Source organism: Leuciscus leuciscus (assembly GCF_965113295.1).
Source record: "Leuciscus leuciscus genome assembly, chromosome: 18".
Lineage (NCBI taxonomy): Eukaryota > Metazoa > Chordata > Actinopteri > Cypriniformes > Leuciscidae > Leuciscus > Leuciscus leuciscus.
In genome coordinates, this window is record NC_138742.1 from 17,928,483 (window position 1) to 17,956,188 (window position 27,706).

The 27,706-nt window shown below is 36.3% G+C and overlaps 1 protein-coding gene across 2 annotated transcripts; it reads right to left on the reverse strand.

Moving 5' to 3' along the window:
* Positions 1-265: 265 nt before the first annotated feature.
* iffo2a (intermediate filament family orphan 2a) lies at positions 266-26,052 on the reverse strand. Of its 2 annotated transcripts, none has more exons than XM_082146436.1 (9): positions 25,153-26,052; positions 14,227-14,287; positions 13,770-13,868; positions 9,019-9,195; positions 8,706-8,851; positions 6,421-6,628; positions 4,998-5,087; positions 4,780-4,916; positions 266-4,367 (listed from the first exon to the last, which is right to left on the reverse strand). In XM_082146436.1, the coding sequence occupies exons 1-9, from the start codon at positions 25,698-25,700 to the stop codon at positions 4,244-4,246; spliced, it is 1,590 nt and encodes a 529-aa protein (XP_082002562.1). In that variant the 5' UTR covers positions 25,701-26,052; the 3' UTR covers positions 266-4,243. The 2 variants fall into 2 exon arrangements, with proteins under 2 accessions (XP_082002562.1, XP_082002563.1); XM_082146437.1 differs by having other exon boundaries at positions 6,421-6,598; positions 25,153-26,050.
* Positions 26,053-27,706: the final 1,654 nt, after the last annotated feature.

The following is a 27,706-nucleotide window of genomic DNA, read 5'->3' on the forward strand; positions in this document are numbered from 1 at the left end:
TAGACCACAGTTTTCATTTCTCTTCTAGAGATGTGTTAAAACACAACCTCAACATCCAAGCGACAGGCAAATTCATGTAAAATAAGTGAGAATTGCTCAATCATGCAAAACAAAAATTTCCATGTGAAATCTGTTGGGAAGCTCAAAGAACATTCATTGTCCCAAATAATGATATGATAAACATTGCATGCTGCAAAGATGAATCGAACGTTTAAAAAGTAGATTTTGGATGAAAAATAGTGTCATAAAAGACTGAAAAGGCAAATAGTTTTTTATTTATTTATTTAAAACCAGCATAAAATCAGAGTACAACTACATAAGACTTGCATAGTCCTCCAGATTTCCAAAAACAAACTCTCATTTCCAGACATGCTGTTTTCAGCTCAATATCAATCAGTTATTTAGTATACAGCACAAACTAATACATTTTATTAGAATGGCCCATATTTAAGGCAAATATTAAATCATAAATTGTATCAACATACAACATCTGAATGACCATATAGAGGATACTATAAAATACGGAATGATTCATTTCCAATAATTAAAAAAGGCAATAATAGCAAAACTTAACCTCCATCACCCAGATACTGTTTAAAAGCAATTAATCATTAATGTTCATGTAATAATAAAACAGAAACAATAAAAAAAAAAAAATTAACAAACATAATAAAAGCAATGCAAGTAATATGCTAATATGAACATAATTTTAGTTTATAAAGCTAATTATTCATTCATTGTACAATAAAATAAATAAATAATGAATAATCATTTCTATTTTATAAACCACCTCTCGAATAATAGGCCAAAAACACATTTTGTGGGATGGGAGGGGATAGTGTGTGGGTCGTTCTTGTGAAGTGATGTCATTAGTATGCTTCCCCATGACTTAGTCCCATTAAACAACTAATTTGACTGTTTGTAATGCAAATATATAATTTTTTATTTTAAATAAAACAATTTGAATTCTTAATGCTTGTTTGACATTTACATTATACTGTAAAAAAGACCTTTATTTTATTGAAATGTAATTATAATTTTCTGAGAAATGTAGAATTTGTCTCTGCATCTTGTGACATTTTCTCTTTCTGACAAAACATTATTATAATAGTTATGTTTTTAAATGTTATAAATGTATTTCAAGTCACAATGACACAGAGTTATACTAAACATACAGAATCTACTCTCTATTATAAGTACATCAGTTTGCTGTAATGTGGTCGAAATAATGTAGTGCTTTTGGGTTAGCATTATGCATTTTAAATCTAATCTTTAAATATTTTTTTCAAACGGAACAAGTGCACAAATAGCACATTTTCATGAGAATGACCCACACACAGAACTAAACGTAATAGCAAAGTTTTCAGTATCTATTTTGCAGCTTGACCAAACCTTTCAACACCTGAGGACAGATATAGTATGGCTTGAGATCATCCAAAAATCTCATGTCACACCATTTAACATCTTAGACATTAATTATATGTCATCATCTGTACTAAAGATATGATTCAGGATTTAATGGTCTATAGCAGAGCAAAGCGTGTCCTTAATATATTCAGAGAAAAATATAAGGCAACTAAGACAGTGTATACAGCATATTTGTAGGCACATGAGTTTGGGTTTTACTGCTACTCTCCAACACTGAGCCAATCCAAAGAAACAAAGGCAAAACTGCACTTCAGGACAATCATCAACTCACACATACTGAATCTGGTTCCAGCTAAAAGAATCACAGAATGTAACATCAGTCCAGATTATTGCATAGATCTTAGTGCACGGTGGTCTAGTTGAGCAACAGTTTTATATGGTGAAAACATCTGAACTGGTGAGATATTTCATGATAATTGCTCAGATATTTTTGTGAAGGATACTGCATGGCTGATCTACTGACTATTGTGACGTTAAAAGCCTGAATGTATTCCAGAGCTCGATGTAGAAGAATACTTTCCTCTATAATGTGTTTTAATATGTGTGATATTTAAACTGATGGGTGTGTAACTTGCCGTTTAGATTCATGTAAACAAAGGAGCAAGATAGCAGAAATTATGCATTTAATAAATAACATTTATATTTAATATATTATCATATTTATATTATAGGTAACACTTTACAATTTACAACATCAGTTAACAATGAGCAATATGCATTTTTAAAGCATTTATTAATATAACTTTGTTGATGTTAACAAAAATGTCCATGTTAATGTTCGTTCACAGTGCATTAAAGCTACACTGTGTCATTTTTTTAGTTGATTCTTAGCAAAAAACACTTAGTTCTTTCAAAAATATATGTGCTCATTAATGTATATTTACTTCTTTCAACTAATAAAGTATTCTCGTAAGTTTATAATCTGCCATTGAAAGTACATACGGGTGAGGGGTTCGAATGCCGGTCGCCATGTTGCCCCTCCATCTTGAAACTACATTAGCCAAAGAGGGACATACCTGTAAATTCAAGCTTCGCCTTTCGCGCTTTACACTCAGTGACACAGAGACGAATGCGAGGGGGAGATTACTCGCGACTGCCGGCAGATTTAAAAGATTGCTGATGGAGGATCACGCCTATTTTCGAGGACATGTAGCAGAGTCGCCAAGGAAGCGAAAGAGAGAATTAAAACGTCAACGCGACAGGCAAATCAGCAAGACCAAAGTCAATACTGGAGTAACTTTTCCCAGATGGAAAGAGCTCATGAGGAACAAAGATTTTAAAACGGACGCCGAAGTTGCCTGCTTTCTTCTCGACAGGTAATCCAGCCTATTTGTGTAAATTCTAAGTTTTATAGTTGCTTGTCTAACCATAGCATGGTTGTGCATAACGCCAGAACGACCTCTAGTATAACTTGCGTTACTTTTCCTCGCGTCAATGGTGAAAAAGTATTGTTTACCTTGTAACGTAAATCTGTGCTGCGACGGATCACAGGTGATAGTTTTAAAGGCGCAATTGGACGAAGTCGAACTGGAAGCCATGTTAATCTTGAAATAATACGGCCACCCTAGGAGTTAAAACGCCCTCGAAATTGAAAGGAACAGAAACTAATATTCACTGGGTAGTCGTAAACAATTTCACCGCTAGATGGGGGAAAATATCACACAGTGTAGCTTTAACTAACGTTATTACACGGCTCTGTGGAATGCTTGATTCTGATTGGTCAATCGCGCCAGCCAGCGGTATGTTATTCCTCGATAACAACCACCGAAAACAGTTAACACAGGCTCATCCGGGTTACTGAAGTCAGCAGCGCTATATGCTTGCTAGGAACAGTTTTTCTTCCAGGAAGTTTTGCATTTGGCTAGCTAATAAAATATTAAAACTCAGTCAAATCAATATTTTGTGTACAGTTATTTTATTATGCCATCCAGTATTGTGGACTCGCTCTCTCATTTCATACAAACGCAGCTGCTGCCATTTTGTGACTATTGTTTTGTACAATGTTGGATTATAAAATACAAACAGGTACGATTTTAAAACGGTTTAATCTGAAATCAATATAATCCATAATTATTTATGTGGCGAAATGCTGTGTAATAAGTGGTATGAATGACTGTATACCGTATCTCTTAAATGTCCGTCTAGTTTTGAACTTGCAGCGCTCGCAACTGCTCTCTCCGCGGAAGCTTTGCTTTTAAAGACCTGATCAAATATTTCAACGAAGATCAATATTTCGTGTCTAATTATTTACTTATGTGGCAAGTAGCCGTGTCATAAGCGGGATAATGTACATCCAGTCGGTTGTTATCTCAGAATAAACCCCGGACAGGGTGATTCTTACATAACAACCAGCTTGGATGTACATTATCCCTTACTTAACAGACTGATCTTAAAAATGCTCAGATTAACATTAACTAAGATTAATAAATGCTGTAGAAGTATTGTTCATTGTTAGTTCACATTAATGTTAACAAATGACACCTTATTGTAAAGTGTTACAATATTATATGATAATATAGTATTATAATATTATTTATAATAATATGCATTATTATATATGGTATTCATCACACTGTAAAGAGTGTGACATCAGTTAAAGCTAGTGAGGAAGACTATGGAGCCATGCCTTGGCAGTGCTGATGAAGAGGGCACAGCTAGTCCTGCTTTAAGACAGCATATAAAGCACCAATACTTACTCTTTGGGAATCTGAAATTCCACACTCATCCATACTGTGTAAGAAAAGGTGACCAGAGACTTAAAAGAGTGACTGGTTCACAAAGAAGCTGAGAAACCAGAAAGACACAGGGCTGATCATCATCTAACTTCTCCATTCATCTCTACCGCCCCTTCTTTCTCTACATCAGGCTCCAGCTCATCCTGGATGTCATCGGTGTTTCCTGAATCGCTGCTGGCCACAGAGCTGAAGGAGGGCGACTGTCTGCATTGGAAAACAGAGGACATGAACATAAATCATTAAAAGCCTTTGTGGAGATTCATACTGTTTTACTTTGCATTCTCAGTTTGGTTTCATTTTAAAGTCACCATTAAATCAAAATGGATAATTCAAAATCTTTAATCATAATAACTTCCCCTCCCTCTTGCAGTGACTTCTCTTCTCTGATGATGCGTTTACTGGCGTGAGGGGCGGGACAACCTGTCACTCACATGACATCACAGCAACAGCTGTGTCCAATCAATTCCCGATGAACAAAATTAAGTACCGCCCTACATTTTTTTCCTGTTCGAGAAGCCGTTTCACTTGGATATACGTCACAATAGGGAAGAAAAGTCTACCACAACTTCCATTTCATGCTGACTTTAAAGTTTTGCTAAAATACGATTAAACCAACCTGCCGGTGGGGGCTGTGCTTTGGATGAGCCTCCGGCAGGTCTCCATCTGTACGTCCAGCCCTCTCTTCATACTGCACATCTCCATGTACTCATGCAGGTGTCTGTTCATGTCACTCTTAGCCGTGGCCAGTTCCAGCTGCGGGAGGAAGATAGCGGTTTTTGAACTCAAGTAAATATCAGCTGAAACGTTCTTCATCATTCACAAACGTTCTCTCACCTCAATCTCTCCGATGGTGTCCTGGTACTCCTGCTCTCTGGTCTTAAAGATGGATTCTGTTTCATTTATGAGGCTACCTAGACTTCGATCCTGCCGGGATAATGCATTATGTATTATTCATATTCTCAGGAGTCAACATACATTTTGTACTATTGTACAGCCAGTAATGGTCAATATTAGTAAGACAGCATATTTAGCCACAAGAAACATCCCAAAAATACATAGACAGCATTTTTTGGCAATTCACTACCATTCAAAAGTTTTGGTTCTGTAATTATTTTTTTTTAAAACGTTTTTCAAAAAGGGCTCTTTTGTTTACCAAGGCTGCATTTATTTGATCAGATTCAGATTATTTTATTTAATGCCATGTCAGCATTCAAAGCTATTTTCATGTCAAAAATTTAATTACAAAAATACAAATATCATAAAAAAAAAAAAAAAAACAGCAAGTCATATTATACAAGATTTTGAGGCATAAAGGAAAAACCTTTTCAGGCATAAATATGTTCTTCAGTGAAGTAACTTCATAAAAGAGCATTCTGCTTGTATTAAGTCCAGGACAATCCAATAAAATATGTTTGACAGATAAGGGAATCTTACAAAACATACAAAGTTGGGTCTTCACCTTTAAGCAAAAAAGCATACGACATCTGGTATAGACCACTTGATCAAGTCTAGTTTTAAGAGTGATAAAAAGTCTGTTTGTTATTTCCGGATGAGTTTCAAACAACTTATTATTTTATTTGATCAAAAAAACATTAAGACAGTAATATTTTAAATAACCGTTTTTTTTTTTAGTATATATATAAAATAATATTTTTAATTTTCAGCATCATTACTCCAGTATTTAGTGTCCAATTTAAATCATTATAATATGCTGATTTGCTGCTCAAGAAACATTTCTTATTATTATCAATGTTGAAAACAGTTGTGCTGCTTAATATTTTTGTGGAAAACGTGCTTTTCCCCCCAAGATTCTTTGATGAATAGAACGTTTAAAAGAACAGCATTTATTTGAAATAGAAAGCTTTTGTAACATTATATATGTCTTTAATCTCACTTTTGATTAATTTAATGCATCCTTCCTGAATAAAAGTATACATTTGATGGTCAGTAAAATATTTACTGAGTATTTTAAATACTTAAATACAATTAAGTTTATATTAAATGTATACGTATAATGTATTTATAATTCAATAATTACAAAAAAAGTTCTAAAAATATCTCACAGAAATAAAGGTTGTATTTTAGCTAATATGAGTGTGATGCTTCTTATGCTTGTGAGTGAGCATTAACACAGTTGTTTCCTACTGTATTTAGTTTAATTTAATTGGGTGCTTCCTGTAGTTGCCTATATAGACATTACATTTACATTACATTTGAATCATTTGGCACTTTTATCCAAACATGTTTGCTGACTCACCTGCTCCTGAGGTTCTCCGTGAGAGTCAGATGCGCAGGACACTGTTGTGCCTGTAGCAGAAGCGGCGGAGGTGGTGAGACTGTTGTAGTTACTGAAATCCTCCCAGAGCAAAAGAGTCTCCCCCGTCTCCTCCCACGCCAGACTATCACAGTCATCGTCAAACTCGAACGTTTCCCGCCTGCCAACAAACCAATTAGCTGAGCAACCTCTGCGCACAAGACAGGCAGCAGACACAGACGTGGAAGAGAAAAGAGAAGGAAACGAGGAGACACAAGGAGAAGAAAAGGAAAGGAAAATCAACAGAGCCACAATCTAAAGGATTACAAACAAAAGATAAACAAAAGACTATAATACATAACATAGAACAAATGAACATAAGAAAAACAAGTTAATATCCAGATTTTAATTAAAGCAATAAGAAGAAAAACGGTAATAATAGTAATTTAATATAAAAATAATATAAAAAGAGATCTGTCTCAAATAGGAAAATACACAGCTCACAAAATGACCATGTTCCCCATATGTACACAAGATGGCAGTAAGTGATCATTCAAAAGTCCATACTCTATACTTTTGCAGCATTTTGTTTTCCATGTTATAAACCCTTAATGATCTTACAAACAACAAATGAACTAAACACTACAATAATAATAAACATAATAATAATAATACATTTTTATTATCTGTCTCTCTCTCTCACACACACACAAAACCATCAGAAGGTGCCCTCCAATGCAGTGGTTCTCAACTGGTTTGACGATGGGACCAACAATTTCTCATGGTCATTAGGCCGTGACCCTATATATATATATATATATATATTATATATATATATATATATATATATAGATATAGTACACACACACACACACACACACACACACACACACACACACACACACACACACATATATATATATATATATATATATACATATATATACACATATATACACATATACATATACACACACACACATACACATATATATATATTATATATTATATATATATATATATATATATATATATATATATATATATATATATATATTTTTTTTTTCTAATTCCTGAAAAATTATATATATAACTTATATATTCTGTTTTGGTTTGGTTATGTTGTTTCTATTCCCTGCATGTGTATTCAGGGAGTCAGCCATATTAAGGGCTGTCTCAATCACAGAATACTTCCAAAGCACTAAAAAGTTAACTACCTAAAAAGTCCCACAATGCACAGTGAAAACCAGGGAGCATCAATGCTCACTATGTTCCCTTAATGGAAGTTCTGAAGCTCGAATTTTAACTCACAACACATAATAACACAAGACAGATGTTAAAATATAAACCATTATTTAATTATATTTCAGCTGGATAAACATACATTGCTAGATAGGTAATGAACAATCTAGCTAACATTTATAATTTATTTACAGCTGAAATGTTGCACATGTAAGCAAAGTATTTATCATAATGTCCTTAAAAATCATTACAAGTAATGTCAGAAAGATATCAGCTCTGCTGTTGTAAATACCAGTAATAATGTTGTGCAATGAGGACGTAGTCACGTCGCCTGAAATAGAGTCATCAGTGCACCAATGTGTGGTGAGCCAGCGTCCTTTACTGTCCTTACCAGTGCCTGAATTCTTGAACCAAATTTACTGATTCACGAACTCGGGAGCTGATTGAGACACACCCCTAGTTTCCTTGTGTGTGTGTGTGTGTTTGTGTGCACCAGTTAAACACTAATTAAGTTCACCTGTTGTTCATTTAGTTCCCTTTGTTAGCTCTGTGTATATATAGCCCTCATATTCTGTTCATCCTTTGTCTGTTCTCTAGTCAAAGTAAATTTCTTGTGTATGTCTTTCTCTCCTATGTTTATTCTGTGCTACTGAGTGTTAAGCGCGTTTCTATTATTTAGTTTGAACTGTTAAATAAAGAGATCCTGCCTCCTAACTTCCATGGTATTTTTTTCCATACTATGGAAGTCAATGGGGACTATCAACTGTTTGGTTGCCCATTTTCTTAAAAATATATTTTGTGTTCAGCAGAATAAAGAAATGCATACAGGTTAGGAACAACTTGAGGGTGAGTAAATGATACTGATTTTTGGGAGAACTATCCCTTTAAACTGAGTCTGACAGAAGAGTCAGCAGCTTTCGTTCACGTCTTTCAAAATTAAAGTCTCGATCCAGAAAAAACATGTTTTTTTTGACGGTACACCCACTCAAAACGGTCTTGTGACCCACCAATTGAGAAGCACTCCTCTAATGAATATGAAGACTCACAGCTGGTTGAGCATCCTCTTCATCTCATCAGTGATATTGAGAGAACCAGGCATGTCCTCCTCACAGTGAGCAGAATCAACATCAGTCTCCAGTCTCTGCTCCTCTGATTCACCCTTACACTCCTTCCTCCTACATACCGCCATCCCCTACAATACACACACACACATTCTCAGATTGCTGAAAGATTCAAATTGCATGATAAGCTGTTATATAAACTCCATGTACTGCAAATCAAATTTGAGCTCCAAATTTGCACAATGTTCCAGTAAATCGGAAGGTATCATCATAATCTATTGAGAGTAAGTTTCCGTACCCCTTTCTGCTCGGGAGGAGCTCTGGATGGGCTGCCGTGCAATATCATGCTCATGTCTTCTGAGTTCCTCTGCTGTGCCACGTCACACAGCTTGGCTGTGATGTCGATGCGTCTGCAGATGTCCATATCAACCGTCATGGCTTTCTCCTGGATTTTAGTGTCCAAGTCAGACACTTCCTATACAAAAATGCATGATAATGAGACATTTCAGACGTAATCCGTCATGCATTGATTCAGCAGAAAACTGGAACAGGAAAACATACCTCTCTTGCTTTATAAAAAAGTAACACAACATACTTAAGCAATATTACATAGAAATATCATGCAAACAGCCCTGTGGTGTGAAAAATCTTTTACAAATGCAAATATTCTACACAGCCTCAGTTAAAGGCACAATATGTAAGATTTTTAGATTTAAATATCCCAAAACCACTAGAACAGTGGTATATATTTTGTTGAATTGTGTACTTACAATATACCAAATGTTTCCAACAATGTTCAGAACCAGAGAAATCAGTCATTTTAACCAGTGTAATGGCCCGTGTCATATACACTACCGTTCAAAAGTTTGGGGTCAGTAAGATTTTTAATGTTTTTAAAAGAAGTATCTTCTGCTCACCAAGGCTGCATTTATTTGATTAAAAATACAAACAAAAACAGTAATATTGTGAAATATTATTCCAATTTAAAACAGCTGTTTTCTATGTGAATATACAGTCAAGTGTAATTTATTCCTGTGATCAAAGCTGAATTTTCAGCATCATTACTCCAGTCTTCAGTGTCACATGATCCTTCAGAAATCATTTTAATATGATTTGATGCTCAAGAAACATTTATGATTATTATCAATGTTGAAAACAGTTATTTACATTTTTATTTCATGATGCTATGATGAATAGAAAGTTCAAAAGAACAGCATTTATCTGAAATCTAAAGCTTTTGTAACATTAAACACTAGTAGTAGTATGTGCATGTCTGTCTGTGTGTGTGTTTGTTTGTATTCCTGCATGTGTGTGTGTGACAGTATCATCCTAAACCAGCAACCCTTCGCTCAACACCACCATCTACAGGCCGATGAGTGTACAGTCACTAAATGTGCACATAAATGAATTTATTTTATACCCCCCCATGGATGAAATTCTACGAAACTTAGCATACCCCCAGAGGATGTCAAGTTAATCATACACATGAAATATGGTGCAGTTCTGAACATCTCAACTGAAGATAGGGGCGATTAAAGCAGAATAATATTGGATTTTCATTTTTTATGGGAGGGGCGCAAATCACAAATGAGTGATTATGGGCTAGGTTGATGTGGGCCCTTAAGACCAACATACCATAAAAATGTCTTCATCCTCGGTGCCACGGTTCAGGTAGTTATTTAGGAAAAACTGAATTTTTTGGGTTTGGGGGGGCCCAGCGCGGGGGGGGGAGTGGCCCCCGGGGACCAAACGAAATTTTTCCGTAAAAGTCTAGTGGGGCTACATGCCCACCAAATTTCATGTGCCCCGGTGTTTCGGTGTCCCTGGTATCGTTGACGAAAAATTCAGTAGATGACAAAAAAAAAAAAAAAAAAAAACTTTGACAATCCCTATATGACCGCTTAGCGGCGGTCATAATAAATCAATACTTTTATTTATCAAGGATGAGTTAAACTGATCAAAAGTTACATTTAAGACATTTATAATGTTAGAAAATATTCTATTTTAAATAAATGCTGTTCTTTTGAACTTTCTATTCATCAAAGAATTTTGGAAAAAAAATTGTACACAACTGTTTTCAACATTGATAATAATAATGAATGTTTCTTGAGCATCAAATCATCATATTAGAATGATTTCTGAAGGATCACGTGACACTGAAGACTGGAGTAATGATGCTGAAAATTCAGCTTTGATCACAGGAATAAATTACAGTTTAAAATATATTAAAATAGAAAACAGTTATTTTAAATTGTCATAATATTTCACAATATTACTGTTTTTTTTTATTGTTTTTTTATCAAATAAATGCAGCCTTGGTGAGCAGAAGATACTTCTTTTAAAAACATAAAAAATATTACTGACCCCAAACTTTTGAACGGTAGTGTATATATATATATATATATATATATATATATATATATATATATATATATACACAGTATATATATATATATACAGGGTTGGGGAGTAACGGAATACATGTAACGGCGTTATGTAATCAGGATACAAAAATCCAGTAACTGTAATCCGTTACAGTTACGTCAATAAACATAGTAATCAGATTATAGTTACATTTTGAAAAAAGGGGGAATACTTTCAGGATTACAATGGTTTCATTTAAAACTAAATAAATAAGTATTTTGGCATAATAACACTATATTAAGCGCTGCTTGATTATACAGTAGTTCCTGGTTCTGTTGCCAGTAATGACTCACGTGTGCCACGCGCTGGTGCATGCGCAAATAACAGCTTTCTACAATCTCCTCAGACGCAGAGTTAATCACTGCTGCTAGTAGAAATGATGCAGCCTGCGGGTAAAATCGCTTTTAATTCATGGAAATTCCGCTGCTATTTTGTAGAAATTAGGAGAGTAGCTTTTTTAATACCCAAAATGTCCTTTCTTATCTTTTCTCACGTAACGGGATGTTCGCTGTCTAGGTAACGTAGGGGAACTCCCACTGCCAACGCCCCACGTCCAGTCAGGCAAATTAAGAAAGATCACGGCTTTAGTCAACATGTAGGCCTATTTTAAAATGAACTAATATGTAGATTGTGTAAAAAAATTTAATGTTGTGTTTTTATTTTGTTTGTTAAAAATTAGTTAAAAATAAAACAAAATAATCTGTAATACCATACATTAGCCACTAGATGTCTGTATAGCCCTTTACATACATATATATTCAAGCATGTGTGTATATTTTGCAAAAATTGTACACTGGACCAAATCCTTAATAAATAAATGTAAACAATTTTTTTAAATAATATTTCTTCTTGCTTGACTTTATTTATATACGTGACCTTGAAGTAATCCCAAAGTAATCAGTTACATTACTTTCATATTATAGTACTTGGATTACGTTACTGAATACTTTTTTTATGAAGTCATTTGTAACTGTAACGGAATACATTTTTAAAGTAACCCTCCCAAGCCTGTATATATACACAATAATATATTATTATTAGCTGCAGGTGAGCAACTGTTTGAATTAATCTCTTTATTGGGTTAATCTCTTGTTTTTACCATGCCTCAAGAGACAACACTATTTTGTCGAGTGGCTAACAGCATAATCAGAAAGAGCTTTATTTGTAATAACAGTAATACAGCATTTTCTCCACCATACAATATATTTTAAAATTAACTGCATGCCATTTAGCAACACAAGTCATCCTGCTTTTATTAATCTGATATTCTAATATCGATCTAGCTTACTGCAATGTGCAACAAGTGTCTCATACCAGCCACCAAGCGAATGCACAGAGTAACATTAAAAAAATTTCAACACACTCAAACATATTTTTTGTATGATTGTTTTGACCAAGTTAAACAGCGCAGCGTTACCACACGATTTTAATTAGTCAGATAAAGCATAATAAAACAGCAACGTAAAATGTCCCAGGTTCTCGACCCATACCACAGTAATATTAATATAACTTTAAATACATTAGCTCATTCATTAACACAATTTCTGCCAGAGTCCCGTCGGATTGCTTTCCATCGGCTGTGGAGGTGAAGACGACAACTCCCATGATTCCACGCTAATTTGCGGCGTCATCAAGCTGCGCCTGTGTTATTGTTCTGAATAAGCAACCTCTAGTGGCGAAACTTACATACTGTGCCTTTAATATTAGATAATAAAAACTGCATGAATAATAATAAAGTTAAAATGTTAAAATAAAATGTTAAGCAGCACAAGTGTTTTTAGCATTGATAATAATAATAATGAGAAATGTTACCTGAGCACCAAATCAGCATTTTAGAATGATTTCTGAAGGGTCATGTCATGTGACACTGAAGACTGGCGTAATGATGCCGAAAATTCAGCTTTGATCACAGGAATAAATTACATTTTAAAATATATTAAAATAGAAAACAGTTCTTTTAATTTGTAATAATATTTTGCAATATTACTGTTTTTACCTTATTTTTAATTAAATAACGGCAACCTTGGTGAGCAAGAGACTTCTTCTAAAACATTAAAAAATAGTAATGTTTCCAAACTTTTGACATGTACTGTATTATATAGTTATATTATTATAGAAACTTGTGCATAAACAGCACTACACTGCTTTGTATGGGTTAGTAAGCATTATAAAAACCTCAAAGGCAGATAAACTTCTCTAAACTCATTTGGCTACAACAGATGGTTGAGCTTCTTTTGAAATGCTTTGTAACAGTGTGCATTCACATTAAGGAACATATTATCCAGGGAGGCAGCAGTCAGCTGTGCTTTATTACTGGGACTCAGCAACAGCTACTCAACAGTAAAGAACAATATGCATCTGTTCCAGGGCCAGAAGCCTGACTGCTTCATTGCTTATTTGTCCACACAGATCTATGGGTATCTATTCAGTCTAATGCCAGAGCTATTTACCTATGGGTTCATTTTTATTTCCCTGAAAGTCAATCTTGTAATCTTTATTAATCTCTCACATGTGCAGTCAAATTATACTCTTTTAAATGAAGTACTGTTGTAAATGGATATTTGCATGTTTTGCATGTCTTTAGTAGTGTGCAGAAATTGATACCAGATAAAGCAGGACACTTACATCATGAGGCATTAGGCTCTTGAAGACCACCAGCTCTGTTTTAAGACGTTCCATCTTCTCATTCAATTCTCCTTGCAATGCTTCAGACGACTGAACACTCTGTAAGGAGAACATTTAGAAAGTTTAGCTGTGCACTGTAAAAAAAAAAACGAGTGGGTGAAAATGAAGGCAATAGTTTGCATGGCTTTTTTTAGTTGAATATATTTACTTAATTATTTTAATGAAATGTTTTGACTGAACTTAATGTTAAGTTTCCATGCTACAAAACTACAGTAATCAAGCAACTCTGGTTGTTTTTTCCTGCATAATTTACTTGGTCTCAGAATATATTTTTACAGTGTGGGTGGGGAATTTTCTTCCATACAATAGAATTACCTAAAAGCTAGACATGCATCGGTGCAGATGTATGGATGTCAAACATCAACACAGTCACAATGTAATAGGGCTGAGATCTCACCTCCTGTAAAGTCTCCACCAAAGACTCCATCTGCTGACGTCTGGACACCTCCTCCTCCCATCTGGAATACAAACACAATAACAGATTGTACTTGAAATAAATGTGCACAGTTTGTCATACTGTGATAAAGTCTTGATCTGGAGTCATTCAAATAATTACATTACAAATAAATAATTAGTGGCTCAAAAGAGGATGAAAGTTATTTAAAATAAAAATGTATTTACCATTTATTCAAAACTGCTTTTTAAAAAACGTACAACATATAGTTGTATACAACAAGTACACAACTCTAAAAAATCATGTTCAGTTACATGTATTCAAAAGAGACTTGAGAAAAACATCAGTATCCTCCCTCTGCTACTGACCATTGAGAACCTTCCTGATAACTTTAAAACTCCCCGAAAACACTAGCAAGCTCCCTTTAAATCACTATGGAGACTGTAGTGCAAAGCAGGATATGCAAATAAAAGCTTGAGGTAAATTATTGTGCCGGTTTCTTTGCTCTTGTTCCAGAAGCAGAGTTTAACGGTGTCTGATTAAAACAAAATCTATTCGGCATTACCTACACTGCTTTTCAGTGTCCGTGAATCTATGGTGTTGTTACTACTGAATCTTCTGTCACATGATGTCTAAAGATTTTATAATTACCCGAGTTATAATTGTGAATTCGGCATCTATATTGAATGTGATGCACTAAAATGATTGTACACTGCGGGTAAAATGTATTTATATAGATTCCTCGTGTAACGCATTTAAATAAACATACAACAGTCAACGGAGTCTGATTCACAAACAGATGATTCTTATGAACTAGTTATTTTTAGTGAATCAAACACGTATAACGCAAACACTGTGATCCGATTCCCATGCAAATGTGCCAGTTCTTTCTGTGAATAGTTCAAAAAGTCCAGACCGGTTTAAATCAGTCTTGACAAATCCTTTCACTGAACCAAATCTATCAATGCGGTCACTGAATCAATGTCACTTAATCATTTTGTTTGGTCCATATCAAAATGAAGTAGGTTTTGGGTCAGTATATTTACCGAATGACTACCCATATGACAATGTCTCGTTAAAGAAATATAATAATAATAATATTAATAATTCATGCATCAGAGGTTTAAATAACCACCTGTCTACTCCAAAGTGTTAACATGCTGTGGAATTCCCCGTCAGATTCTGTAGTCAGTTATGCAGTAAGATTCCTCATCAGCTGGATTAAGGGATGACAGCTTCTCTTGTTTTATAAGATCCCAATCCTTTGATTTCTCACATGCTCAAGGGATTATAGACTCCATTAGTCTTACACTTGCATTGTGTGACGGTCCAGACATCAAGACACCTGCAAGTGCTGACTCAACATGACAAGATCCAGAAGGGATCATCTGTTTAGTACAAAGACTTGTACTTGTTATGTTAAGCTGATCTGTAGGCCAGGCATGAAAAGCATGTGGAGGCTGTGGATCTTCAGTGAAAACAAGAGGAGTGGAGAAAGTTCTCAGGGTATAAGAGTGAAAGTGCAATCCCATAAACATATAATACACATAAACTACCGTTCAAAGGTTTGTGGTCAGTGAGATTTTTTCAGATTTTGAAAGAAGTCTCTTATGCTCGCCAAAGCTGCATTTATTTATTTTAAAAAATACAGTAAAAGCAGTAATAATGTTTTTTTTGTTTTGTTTTTTTTACAATTTAAAATAACAGTTTTCTATTTAAAAAAATTTGTTTTAAATACATTTTATCCCTGTGATGGCAAAGCTGAACTTTCAGCATCATTACTTCAGTCCTAGAGTCACATGACCCTTCAGAAATCATTCTGATATGCTGATAGGTAGATGAGAGTCAGAAATCTAGATCCATATAGAACTGATCCAGGTGTGGAGATACGTCATGGATCTGGCTGTTCAGACAGTGCAGGGTCAGTGTGGATCTCTCTGAATGTCACTGGGATCCAGTGGAGCTGACTAGACAACAGCCCAAGGTCATGAGAATCAAACTCCTCTCATTTCCTCTGCTGCAGCATAGACCGAGCTTCCACTTCATCCAAAAGACACTGAACACAATATAAACGGAAACTCTCACAATGGCATGAGCAAATGTAGATGAATACTGCATATCGAAAGCTTGTGAATGCCCACCTGGTCAACAATAAGCACAGGATTAGAACTTTTTTAATGAACTGCTATTTATGAAAAGAAAGATGAGACACACCACAAAATGAAGAGGCGCTTTGTTTGTTCTTCACTATATGCCATCACTGTACACATTGCTGTGAATTCTCCCATTGTGTGAGATCGGGTCGGTCAATTTAAATACACATTGTTCAGTTTATGGGAGAGTTCAAATGAATTGAGCCAATGTTTCAAAGAGCTATTATGAGGAAAGAGAAGGACAGGGGTAAATCTATAGCTCAAAAGTTCTGTGTCCCATTGTAATCTTAAACTGCTTCAAAAGTGTACAAATGAATAGGGCAGAGTGATAACGTGAGGTGACCGTGAGGGGGTTCATCATGATAGCACCTGTGAAGACCTTCAAAGCATTATGTCCCACATAAAGACACACCCTTTTTTTCATTTGTCCACCACCTCTGAAATGCCTGAAGTGCAAAGAGACATCATCTCACCAAGTATTTACTCGAAACAGGAGCTCAGAGTGAGATTATCACAAAGATCAGATGAGACCACCAAAGAGCGGAATCCAGAGAAGACCACCAAACTGATCTAAAGTGACATTTATGTTACAAAAAACGTATAGGCTATTTCAAATAAATGCTGTTCTTTTGACATTTCTATTAAACAAAGACTCCTGAAAAAATGTGCAGTATCCATGACAATATGAAGCAGCACAACTGTTTTTAACATTGATAAAATAAATAATATGAAATATTTCTTGTTGAGCATAAGAGACCTTATTCAAAAATATTAAAACATTTTACCCACCCCAAACTTTTGAACGGTTAATGCATATAAGGGCAGAATAATATAAGCTCAGAAATGTGTATCTCAGGAGAACCTACTATTGCTCCTTAACATATTTTGCACACAGAAATTGTGGCAAAATGCAGAGAAAGCTGCAGTCACGAGCTGGTATGTTAGGTATGTAAATTACCTCTTTTTAAATTCTAAACCAATCCCAAAGAGGGATACCACCTATTCCTTTACATGTTTTCGGGCATTTTTATTTATTTTATTTTTACTGTCATGATTCTGCCATCTTGTTCTTGATTTTCTCTCGTCTTGCAGCAGAATCATGACAGACCCATGTTTTCATGTGCAGCACATGGCCATTTGTTTGGGCCATGTGCTTGCGTGGTCTCGTTTCTAACCCCGCCCCCTTGTTATCCTCGTTTTGTAATTATTACCATATTAGTTTAACCTGTTGTGTTCATTTTTAGCCTCCCTTTATAACCCCCTTGTGTTTCTCTGTCCTTTGTCGGTTCATTGTCAAACACTGTCTATCTTTATGATATACCTCTGTGAGTACTTTGTCTGGAATCCTGTTTAATGTATAGTGAGAATTGTTTTGCTGTTAGTTACTGTCTAGTCATCGTCAAGTCGAGTCTTAGTCAAGGCTAATTACCTCTTGTCCTGTTTTGCCCTCTCGTGGGTTTTGTTTTCTCTGTTTTGTCTACAATAAATTGTGTGTGAGCATTCAGTCTGCTTTTGGGTTCGTCTACCTTCATCCTCATGACATTTACGTACAAATAGTTAACAGTCAAAACAAAAATGAGCTATCTTTTATTTATTCCATAAATTAGTTATCTAAGATTTTCAGGTTAAAAATATAGATTTATTTTAATCTATAAGGTATACAAGATTTTATGGTCACATTGTTTATTTTAAACATTTTTTAAACACTTTCCCTTCAATCAGTTCATTTTAGGGTCCTGCAGTGTAAAAAAAAAATTCAGTTTGAGATGTATACATCACGCAAACCACCAAAAAAAGCCTTTTCTGCACAAACTAAGATTTCATTAAACACTCTTTCCAGCAGTTTTATTTTTCAGTGTCTGATTTTGTGATCCAAAAGGTTCCCAAACATTTTCAAGCAAACATGTGTAGATGGAGTTGACTGTTTCTTGAAAGCATGAGTTCAGTGGTATGTTAGGCATGTAAATGAGTATCCTTGCTTTCTATATTTGTCTGTTCTTTAACCACTTTTGTTGAGGAATGTACCATATTCTGGTCATGGACATTCTTTCGCAGTGCATTAAATGTCAAAAAGCAAGATAGAGCCCTTCTGTATCTTCTGAAGATACAGCCCATTTGTTAAACTTTCACTTGAGACACTGATCTCTGAACTCTGCTTTGATTTTTTTATAAGGTTCAGTAAAAGTGTTCAAGGGATTTGATCAAAGAGGTTTATTAGCCATTTTAAAACAATGGACTGCATTGGAATTGGAACTCCACGGGTCAATAAATCCATAAAATGATAATAATTCACAGTCAAAAGGTTGGGCGATTGTAAAAGTGAAATTTCAACAATATTATACTATACAGACCCTGCTAATCAAATGTCTTTGATTAAAAGATCATCAGAAAGTGTGACCAACTCTATAAAAGCAGAAGTTTTGGCAGTTTGCTGATCTGGAGCATTCAGGTGTGTGTTAACACAATGACAAGGAGGAAAGACATCAACAATCTTAGACAAGAAATTGTTGCTGTCATCAGTCTGAGAAGGGTTATACAGCCATTTCCAAACAATTTGAAGTCCATCATTCTACAGTGAAGAAGATTATTCACAAGTGGAAAAAATTCAAGACAACTGCCAATCTTCCCAGGAGTGGACGTCCCAGCAAATTCACCCCAAGGTCAGACTGTGCACTGCTCAGAGAAATCCCACAACACCCAAGAACTTCATCGACTCTACAGGCCTCAATAAACATGTTAAATGTTAAAGTTCATGACAGTACAATTAAAAAAGGACGGGACAAGTATGGCATGTTTGGAAGGGTTGCAAGAGAAAGCTTCTTCTCTCTAAAAAGAACATGGCAGAACAGCTTAGGTTTGCAAAGTTGCATCTGAACAAACCTCAAGACTTCTGGATCAATGTCCTTTGGACAGACGAGACCAAAGTGGAGATGTTTGGCCATAATGCACAGCGCCACGTTTGGCGAAAAGCGACCTCAGCATATCAGCACAAACACCTCATGCAATGTCCATCACGCTGGATTTGGGATTTGGGCTTGTTTTGCAGCCACAGGACCTGGGCATCTTGCAGTCTTTGAGTTGACCATGAACTCCTCTGTATACCAAAGTATTCTAGAGTCAAATGTCAGGCCATCTGTCCGACAGTTAAAGCTTGGCCGAAACTGAGTCATGCAACAGGATAATGATCCCAAGCACACCAGCAAATCTACAGCAGAATGGCTGAAAAAGAAAATAATCAAATTGTTGCACTGGCCCAGTCAAAGTCCAGACCTCAACTCAGCTGAAATATTTTAGCAGGACCTTAAAAGAGCTGTGCATAAACAGATGGCCACAAACCTCAATGAACTGAAGCAATGTTGTAAAAAAAGCGGGCCAAAATTCCTACACAACGATGTGAGAGACTGATAAAAGTCGAAAATGCAGAAAGTACAGAAAATGACAAGTTATTGCTGCTAAAGGTGGTTCTACTAATCATAAGGTGTACTTAGTTTGTCACACATTTGTCTTTATTTTTGTTAAATAAAATATGACAGTGTAATATGTCATGTGTTGTAATTCATCTGAGGTTGCATTAATTTACCTAATTGTAAGGCCTGCTATAGACTAGATGTTTTTGTATTATGTCCTGATACTTAAAACCATAAAATTCAAAAAGGCTATCCTTTATTTTTCACATGACTACTATGATGGAATTGTTCAGTACTGAGTTATAAAACTGTAGCTCAGTCTCTCTAAAAATAAAGGTAAAAATAAGCCTTTTAAAATAAAACGAGGGACTTGTGCCAGGTCTACTTTAGGCATTTGGACTTAGTGGGCTCATTAATTCCTGTACATTATATATCCTGCCTGCTGCTGGACAATGACTCGCATGCATTTCCTTTTAAAAAACAAGAAAAATCCAATGATAGCTGTACAAAGTAAATACACAAAATACTGCGGTAAATATGCAATATTCATGGCCGAACACACATAAAAGGCTTTCAGGCTATATACTCCATTTCATTTTAGTTATGGAACATTAGTCTGTTTCCTGTGCCAAAATCAGCTCTTGGCAACATTCTTCTGTCCTAAACCCTCTGACCATGAGCTAAATGTATTTGAAAAAAAGGTGATGCTTACTTGAGGGTGGACAGTTTTAACTTGGACCAGTAAGAAACCAACTAAAACATCTCAGCAACTGCATAGCAACCACCCACATCACTCTAGCATCAGGACTGACTTTTACAATGTCCACATGTTAATAACTTTCCAAAGTCAAAATCATGTTAATTGCCTTAGAGAACGACCGCTAAATGAAAATCCTGACATTATGTGCAAAGTTGACCTACATAACGATCGGTCTCAGACAGTCCCGTGGGTCTTCAGTAGTGCACATCTGTGCCCACACCCAGGACATCAGAGGAGGAGCGAGCTGCGTTTCAGATCGATACAGAGCTCTCAGACACATGATCTAAACCCCTCCCTTCTGTGGCACAGGGGGTCTACACACAAATCAGGACAAAAAGCAACTCTTGTGAAAAAGAAATGGGTTTTTAATTATATTGAATGTACACTTGTATATTTAAAAAAACTATTACATTCAGTTCACACTTGAGTATATTCTTTTAAAGTACATTCTTTTAATAATAAGTTCTCTTTTTAAAAGCATGTTAAAGTGTACTTCTTTTTCACAAGGCAACAGTCAATATCCAAACCAGCATGACAGTCAGGCTTTTATTAAGCATTTGCGTCACCAGGGCTTTTGAGGTTCAGTTTTTAAATGCATAGTGTCTTGGCTGGCAGCGTCTACTCCATCTGTCTGTACACTAGCTGGACATTTACAAACCCGCACAATAAACACAGTCTCTCAGAAATCTATTTACCACATAATTGACAGCAATCTGGCAGAAATAAAATCTTTTGAAAGTCAATCATGTGCATCATCATGAAAAACTTGCTAGCGGAGGAGAAAAAGCAGAATAACTTCTTTCAGGAAAATTGACAAGCCTGAATAATTTGTTAGCATCAATAGCCCATTGATTTATATATAAGTGATGTATAAGTGGCACACACAGTTTGGACTTTCTCTGCTTGTTTACAATAAAAGGGTAAAAGTAGTACTTTTGGAGATATGAGGTTTCTGCCCGACACACATATATACACACACACATAAATATTCTGAAGTTTTAAAACTAAAACTAGACAAAAATGTACCTTAATACGTCTTACATTCAAGAATAAAAAATAAAAGCTTTTATTTCATACCAGTTGATAGCTGTTTCTTGGATGTGTAAAAATGTTCAGAATGTTCTAGTGCCCATGATTTTGGACTCCCAGCATGAGTGGGGGGAAGAAGTGATTTCCTGCCCAGTGAGGCAGCACTACTTAATCATTTTCTGCCTGGAGAGATGATCTCACTTTGCTGCAGGCTTACCTCCTGTTCACTTACACACCAGTGATCCCTCACATGCAGCTACAGCCAACATCCCTGACCAGAACTTTACAGCCCGACTCACATGGGTCAGTGGAGAGCATCTGCTGGGGTTATAAAACACCTTCTGAAAGAGTGTGTTCCTCAGAGTTGTCATCTGCAGAATGCATGGCTTTTGTGCTAAAGATTTATAACTTGAGTTGATTTCACAAAAATGTGGCATGTGTTGAATCATAAAGCTAGAGCTCAGAAATGATAAACTGACTCCCAGCACAAAATTCATGATGGACTGATAAATATGATTTAAAGTCACCATGAAATGTGTGAAAATGGGGGGAATGAGGACGGGACAACCTGTCATTCACATGAGCAAATCACAATGATACAGCGATCCAATCCATTCCTGATGGACAGTAAAGTCCTGCACTAGTTTTTCTTCTAGAAGCCATGTCACTCATGTACACATCACAATAGTTAAGAAAAGACTATCATTCTCTACTACTTTAAATAGTTCTCTGTCTCATATTAGGCAAAAAGGCACAATCAATCCAAACCGATGCCATAGAAATGGTAATGAATCTACAAACATGACACCAATTAAAATATTACGCAACACCAAAAGAGACTTCTAGTGTTCTCGGTTTACTTGGGGTTAGTTTCTTAACAATACAAGAGGAAAACATTTATTGAGATGTCCAGAACAGTTTAATAAACCTGAATTTCTATCAATGGACTACCATGGAATTCCCACAAAGGATTAGCCTAATCAGACAAAGAATTCCAATGGAACGGGAGGATGGGTGAAGAATTCGCACAAAACTCCAAGGGGTGGAGCAGAATGACTCCATTCTCTAGACATGCAAAGCTCCCCAAAATGTTCAGTCAGTATCGAGATGATTTGTGTGTTAGACAGACATGAAAATAATTGGGTTGAATATCTTTTTTCCCTTTCAACAATAATGGTTTTTGGCTCAAAATTCTTGACTTTAGTAATGTAATTTTGACCTCAGAAACTCAAAACTCTGAAAATAGCCAGATACGATTAAAATCAGCAAATGCAAACTCTTTAACAGTTTGCAGTTTCTTTCATTTGGCTCCAAGTTGCTTTGAACTTTAAAGAACACTAGACCAAATATTAAGCTGGTTGCCAAACAAATGCTTAATTTATAAACCGGTTTTATATTTGTTTAAATGATTTCCTAGGAGACAGTCTTTGCATATGAGCTTGATGCCACACTTTCCACCTGTTTCAGATCGCATTTAATATAACAGACCACCAACATCCATCCTAACCCACCGGCTGCTACTGTGACACTCTATCTGAGGGCCAAAACAAACATGAGATGACAGCAGAGCAAAGAGGGCCATGCAAGAAAAGAGTTAATTTTGTGTTGGGCACTTAAGGAAAGACAAGTCGAACATACAGTATGACTATTTACTCAAGCATTTATCAAAGAAATAGCCCATTCCTTAACAGTATTGTAAGCTTAGTAAGCACTGAATAATCTAAGGATACAGACACTCTTTATAAAGTGGGGTTTCCACCTCACTCAAGACCTGGAAATGAATCATTGTGTGGCTCATTTGTCCACTTCTTCTCACAGACAGTCCACTTCTGTTCTGGCAGATGAGAAACAATTTCAAGACCTTCTATAGCCAGACTACTATATTACTATTACACCAGCCACTGACACAAACTATGATAACAACACAGCCAAGAAGAACAGTCTGGGGAAACAATTCAGAGTTACTGTAGATATTGTGAGAAAACATGTCTGGGGCTTCAAGATGACCGGAAATGCCTTAAAGTTACAGTAACATATCTGTGTTGAGCAATGAATGAGTCCCCACACTAGTGCTCGGAGAATTGAGGAATTTGACACACATGTTTTGTTCATCACTTTTCCAGCAGTACACGCTACACAAAGTCAAGCATCTTTTAGCAACAGGGAATGTATCCTCAATCAACATGTACTGGATCATTCTCACCGACAATGACAAAAATAAATGGTTGAAGCAGCCTGTGAATTGAATGACACACCTCAAAAAGTCTAAAAGAGAATAATCAGGGGGAAATTCCCAATGTATGAACCAAACCCACACAGAATGGGTGGGAGTGTATTACGTGGACTAATGGTCCCAAAAGGTGTAAAGAGAAACTGTAAAGAGATTCTACTGAAGTTCTAGGGCAGTTCCCACAGACTCATATTGAATGGGAGGATTTTGCAGAGATCCTCATTTGGAAGAGAGAAAAAGCTAATGTTTCTGTCTGATAAAATGTCACCCCTGCTTTCTAGGGTTTCATATCCAAACTGGACGCTTTGTAATAAGATACTAGAGAACATACAGGGGTTACTGATAGAGCCTTACTGTTTAAGACACTATGAAAAACCTATACCCCATGGGACAGCCATATAAAATAGAAAGGAAACACACAATCTTGTTTACTATGAACACACAGGGGGAAAAAGGTCTTGTTTTTGAAAGAGAAGGGTTATTTGTTGAAAGTTTTTGATAATCAACCCAACTAACAAAAATATGTTGCCGTTCTCATTAAGATATAAAACGCTATTGTTTTCTGAATGTTTAAAATGTCCGGTTTGTTCTTGGTTATGTGATTGTATAGTGAAAAAAAATAAGGGAATGTTCTCTTCTATCATTTTGCCAACATTATGGGAACATAACTTTTAAATGTTCTCTGAATGTTCTGAAACAAATATGCAGTAATGTTTAAACAATGTTAGACGAACATCCAACTAAAATGTTACAAAAGAAACCCCCGGCCCGTTCCATGATGTATAAAAAACTTTAAGAAAACTTTTAAAAATGTTCCGTGTAACTACACGTATGGTAACCACACTGTAAAAAAATATTTTCATGATTTGTTATCACAACTTTTTATCTTTTGTCAAATCAACTTAGATAACTAATGTGGTGAAGATAACAGGCTACTATTTTGAGTTTCTGTTTATTAAACCAATCTTCATTATATTAACTCAAATTTTTAATTCCAATGAACTCAATTTTAAGGCAACCAGGAACTTGCTTTTTTAAGTTAAACCAACTATTTGTTTACAGTGTAGTTGTGGCCAAAGTACAATAGCTACTGTAAAAAAGTCTAGGCTAATGGTTTTAAATGTCAAACTATTACATTAATATAGCATCTCCAATTAGTGTATCAAGCTTTCAGTTTGTTCCACTTATTTATGACATTGGTAACTAACATCAAGTCACCAGAATTTTGTTGGAGTAACAAATATTGCGGTAACCATATTTCCCCTGAATTACAAAAAATTGCTGATAAAGAAATGAGCTTCCTCACTTTTTTTTTTGCAGGGCAAACAAATAAGCTCAAGCTGGACTTACTTTCTTCTGTACTCGTCTCTCTCGCGCTTAACTTTGGCCAACACATTGTACAAGGCCCTGAGTTCAGGTGTTATGGTGTCAATCTGAACCCCGACACCGTCCGGATGAGTCCAGGACACTCCAGGCCCCTGATGAGTCTCGAACCGTCCTCCGAATCGGGCGGTGTGTGAGAAACTCCAGATTTTACCGGGGAGTCTCGATTGACACAGTGCGTTTGAATAAGGCAGTTCGAGGTTCGTCTGGACCGCTTTATCCCTGGAAAACAGCAGTCGGTACCGGGATTGCTCCTGGGCGTGCTGCAGCTGGATCTCCAATAACTTATTTCTGCGCTCTAATTCGTGGACTTTGGAAAGGAAGCAGCGGAAGCGGAGATTCAGTGTTTTTAACACATGAATGTTGGAGCCAAAATCGTTTCTCAACGCGCTGGTTGCCATGGCGCCGGACCCGCTCCCAGTCGCACACGCTTCATTCATACCGAGATGAGCAGCGGATTCATTGAACTGTATCGGGTTGAGAAGGGGGTCTGGAAAACGACGAGGTAAATCCATCTTTATCCGTGAGCAATGTTTCTACGCATCAAACTGCAGATGCTGTAAAGCAGCATACGTCACCTCCATGCTCTCGGACGCAAAGGTGCACTCCCTTTATCTAATATCACACAAGTAATAGGCCATGCTCGCGCTTCTAGCGGCCGGATAAAGCGCAGTGACCGGTATACATTTTATGAACTCTCAGCTGCCCTCCTACCATCCGCTGGTGATGAAATGGGCTGGTTATAGGTCTCAACTTGCCGTAGAGACTCAGGTTTCAGCCCAGTCTGAGCATAGCCGCACACCAACCGAAGGAAAACGGGAGGAGAGGAAGACATATCGGTCTTATCCGCCCTCCAGTAAGAGTCGCATTGGATACCGTGTCTTTAAGACACGCCCCTGCAATTTACATATTACATGAGGGGCGTGGGCATACCAAAGTGGGCATACTTACACACACACACACACACATCTGAACAGTAGCATTTTAAAAGTATTTACATATTAAATATTTGGCGTCTGTATACAGTGTTCCTGTGATAAAAGAGAACTTTGTTTGTTTCTGATCTTGACAAATATGATACTGGGGTCATTCCAACAGTAGCCTAGCCTACTTTCTTTGAACTTTGTAAATTAAAATAAACAATTTAAGCAAATATTTCTAGAGAACACTAAGACATATGCTGTGATCATGCTTCGACAATTTTCTTTTTTGTTAACTTTTATAGCTTAAATATAAATAAATTAATACTCAGAGAATCCACTGCTAATAGATTCTTGTGTTTATGTGCTTTTCCTTTCCCACAAAAAGGAGATCACTTCCCAGAGGAAGGCTTTTATTAGTTAAAGGAATAAAGTAGTGAACAAATGCACCCCTACATTTTCTTAATGATGATTTAAAGAGCAGTAAGCAATTTGTTGAAAGTAGATCGGGCCAGCACTAAAATACACTTGTAGCCAATCAGCTGTAAGGGGCGTATAAGAGACTTTTATCTGTCCCCAGATCACGATTAAAGAATAGAGGAGATAGAGCCTTTGCTATTGCCGGTCTTAGGCTGTGGAACAGCCTTCCGGTTTACATCAGATCAGCACAGTCTTTAACTGTTTTTAAATCTGCTCTTAAAACCTACTTTTTTTCTTAGCTTCTGTCATGAATGTGTGGTTTTGCCTTTTTTTTGTTCAGCACTTTGGTCAGCCATGTTTGCTGTTTTTAAAGGTGCTATATAAATAAAAACAAACTTGAAGGGGCGTATATACTCATTAGAGGGGAGGTACCCCTGTTGCATAAGGCTTGTTCGACTTCATGCAGCTCTGAATCAGCAGACCGATCGGCGGCTGACTTTAAGTAGTGCATGCCGGTTCGAAATTTTGTCCGACTTGAGACAGCGCCGACACTACGTGACTGTGACGTATGGTATCAAAGTACCGCAAGACCGTTTCGAGAGCAGCTGGAGAACTGCAGCAGCTGGAGATCCAGTGCAGCTTCTCAAGAGCGGCTGCAAGAGCTCTGATAACTTCACGATTGACCGGATTCACCGCATGACAACGATCACGTGTGTTTCGTGTTTATTCTCACACCTTTAGTTCCACTAAAGCTCACAAATCTGTTTTTATAACAGTAAACACTCTTTTTATGTAGTCGCGATGTTATATTGTGTCATATTTATCAAAATAAAACTAATAAAAAAACATAGACCCCACTTCATTGATAGTATAGGCGTATGTTGAAGTTTATTCTTGTTCAAACAGACGCTGTATTAAGCAGTACATAAAGTATTGAATGAAAATGTCTCTGAAACATCTGTGTATTTGGCAAATATTGCATTTATTCCACTTCAGCTGTGGTAAAGTATGCTAACGCAGTGCGAGAGTCACTACGGGAAGCAGAAAGTGTCCGACTTCATGTCTCCATTTTCAGCTCCTCCCCACCTGCACACGGCAACTCTCGCCGATCAGTTTGAATCAGCTATCGCTTCGTCGTCAATAATGCAAACGGGACAGGAGTTAGATGTGATGTCAGTGGC

What these genes read in the sequence shown, in the direction of transcription:
- iffo2a (XM_082146436.1), bottom strand. Translation starts at nt 25,700, where the DNA reads ATGGATTTACCTCGTCGTTTTCCAGACCCCCTTCTCAACCCGATACAG. An exon ending in CTCCTCCCGAGCAGAAAGGG is followed by an intron (nt 8,852 to 9,018) that starts GTACGGAAACTT and finishes TGTGTATTGTAG; the next exon opens with GGGATGGCGGTATGTAGGAG. An exon ending in AAGAGGATGCTCAACCAGCT is followed by an intron (nt 6,629 to 8,705) that starts GTGAGTCTTCAT and finishes TCTTGTGCGCAG; the next exon opens with AGGTTGCTCAGCTAATTGGT.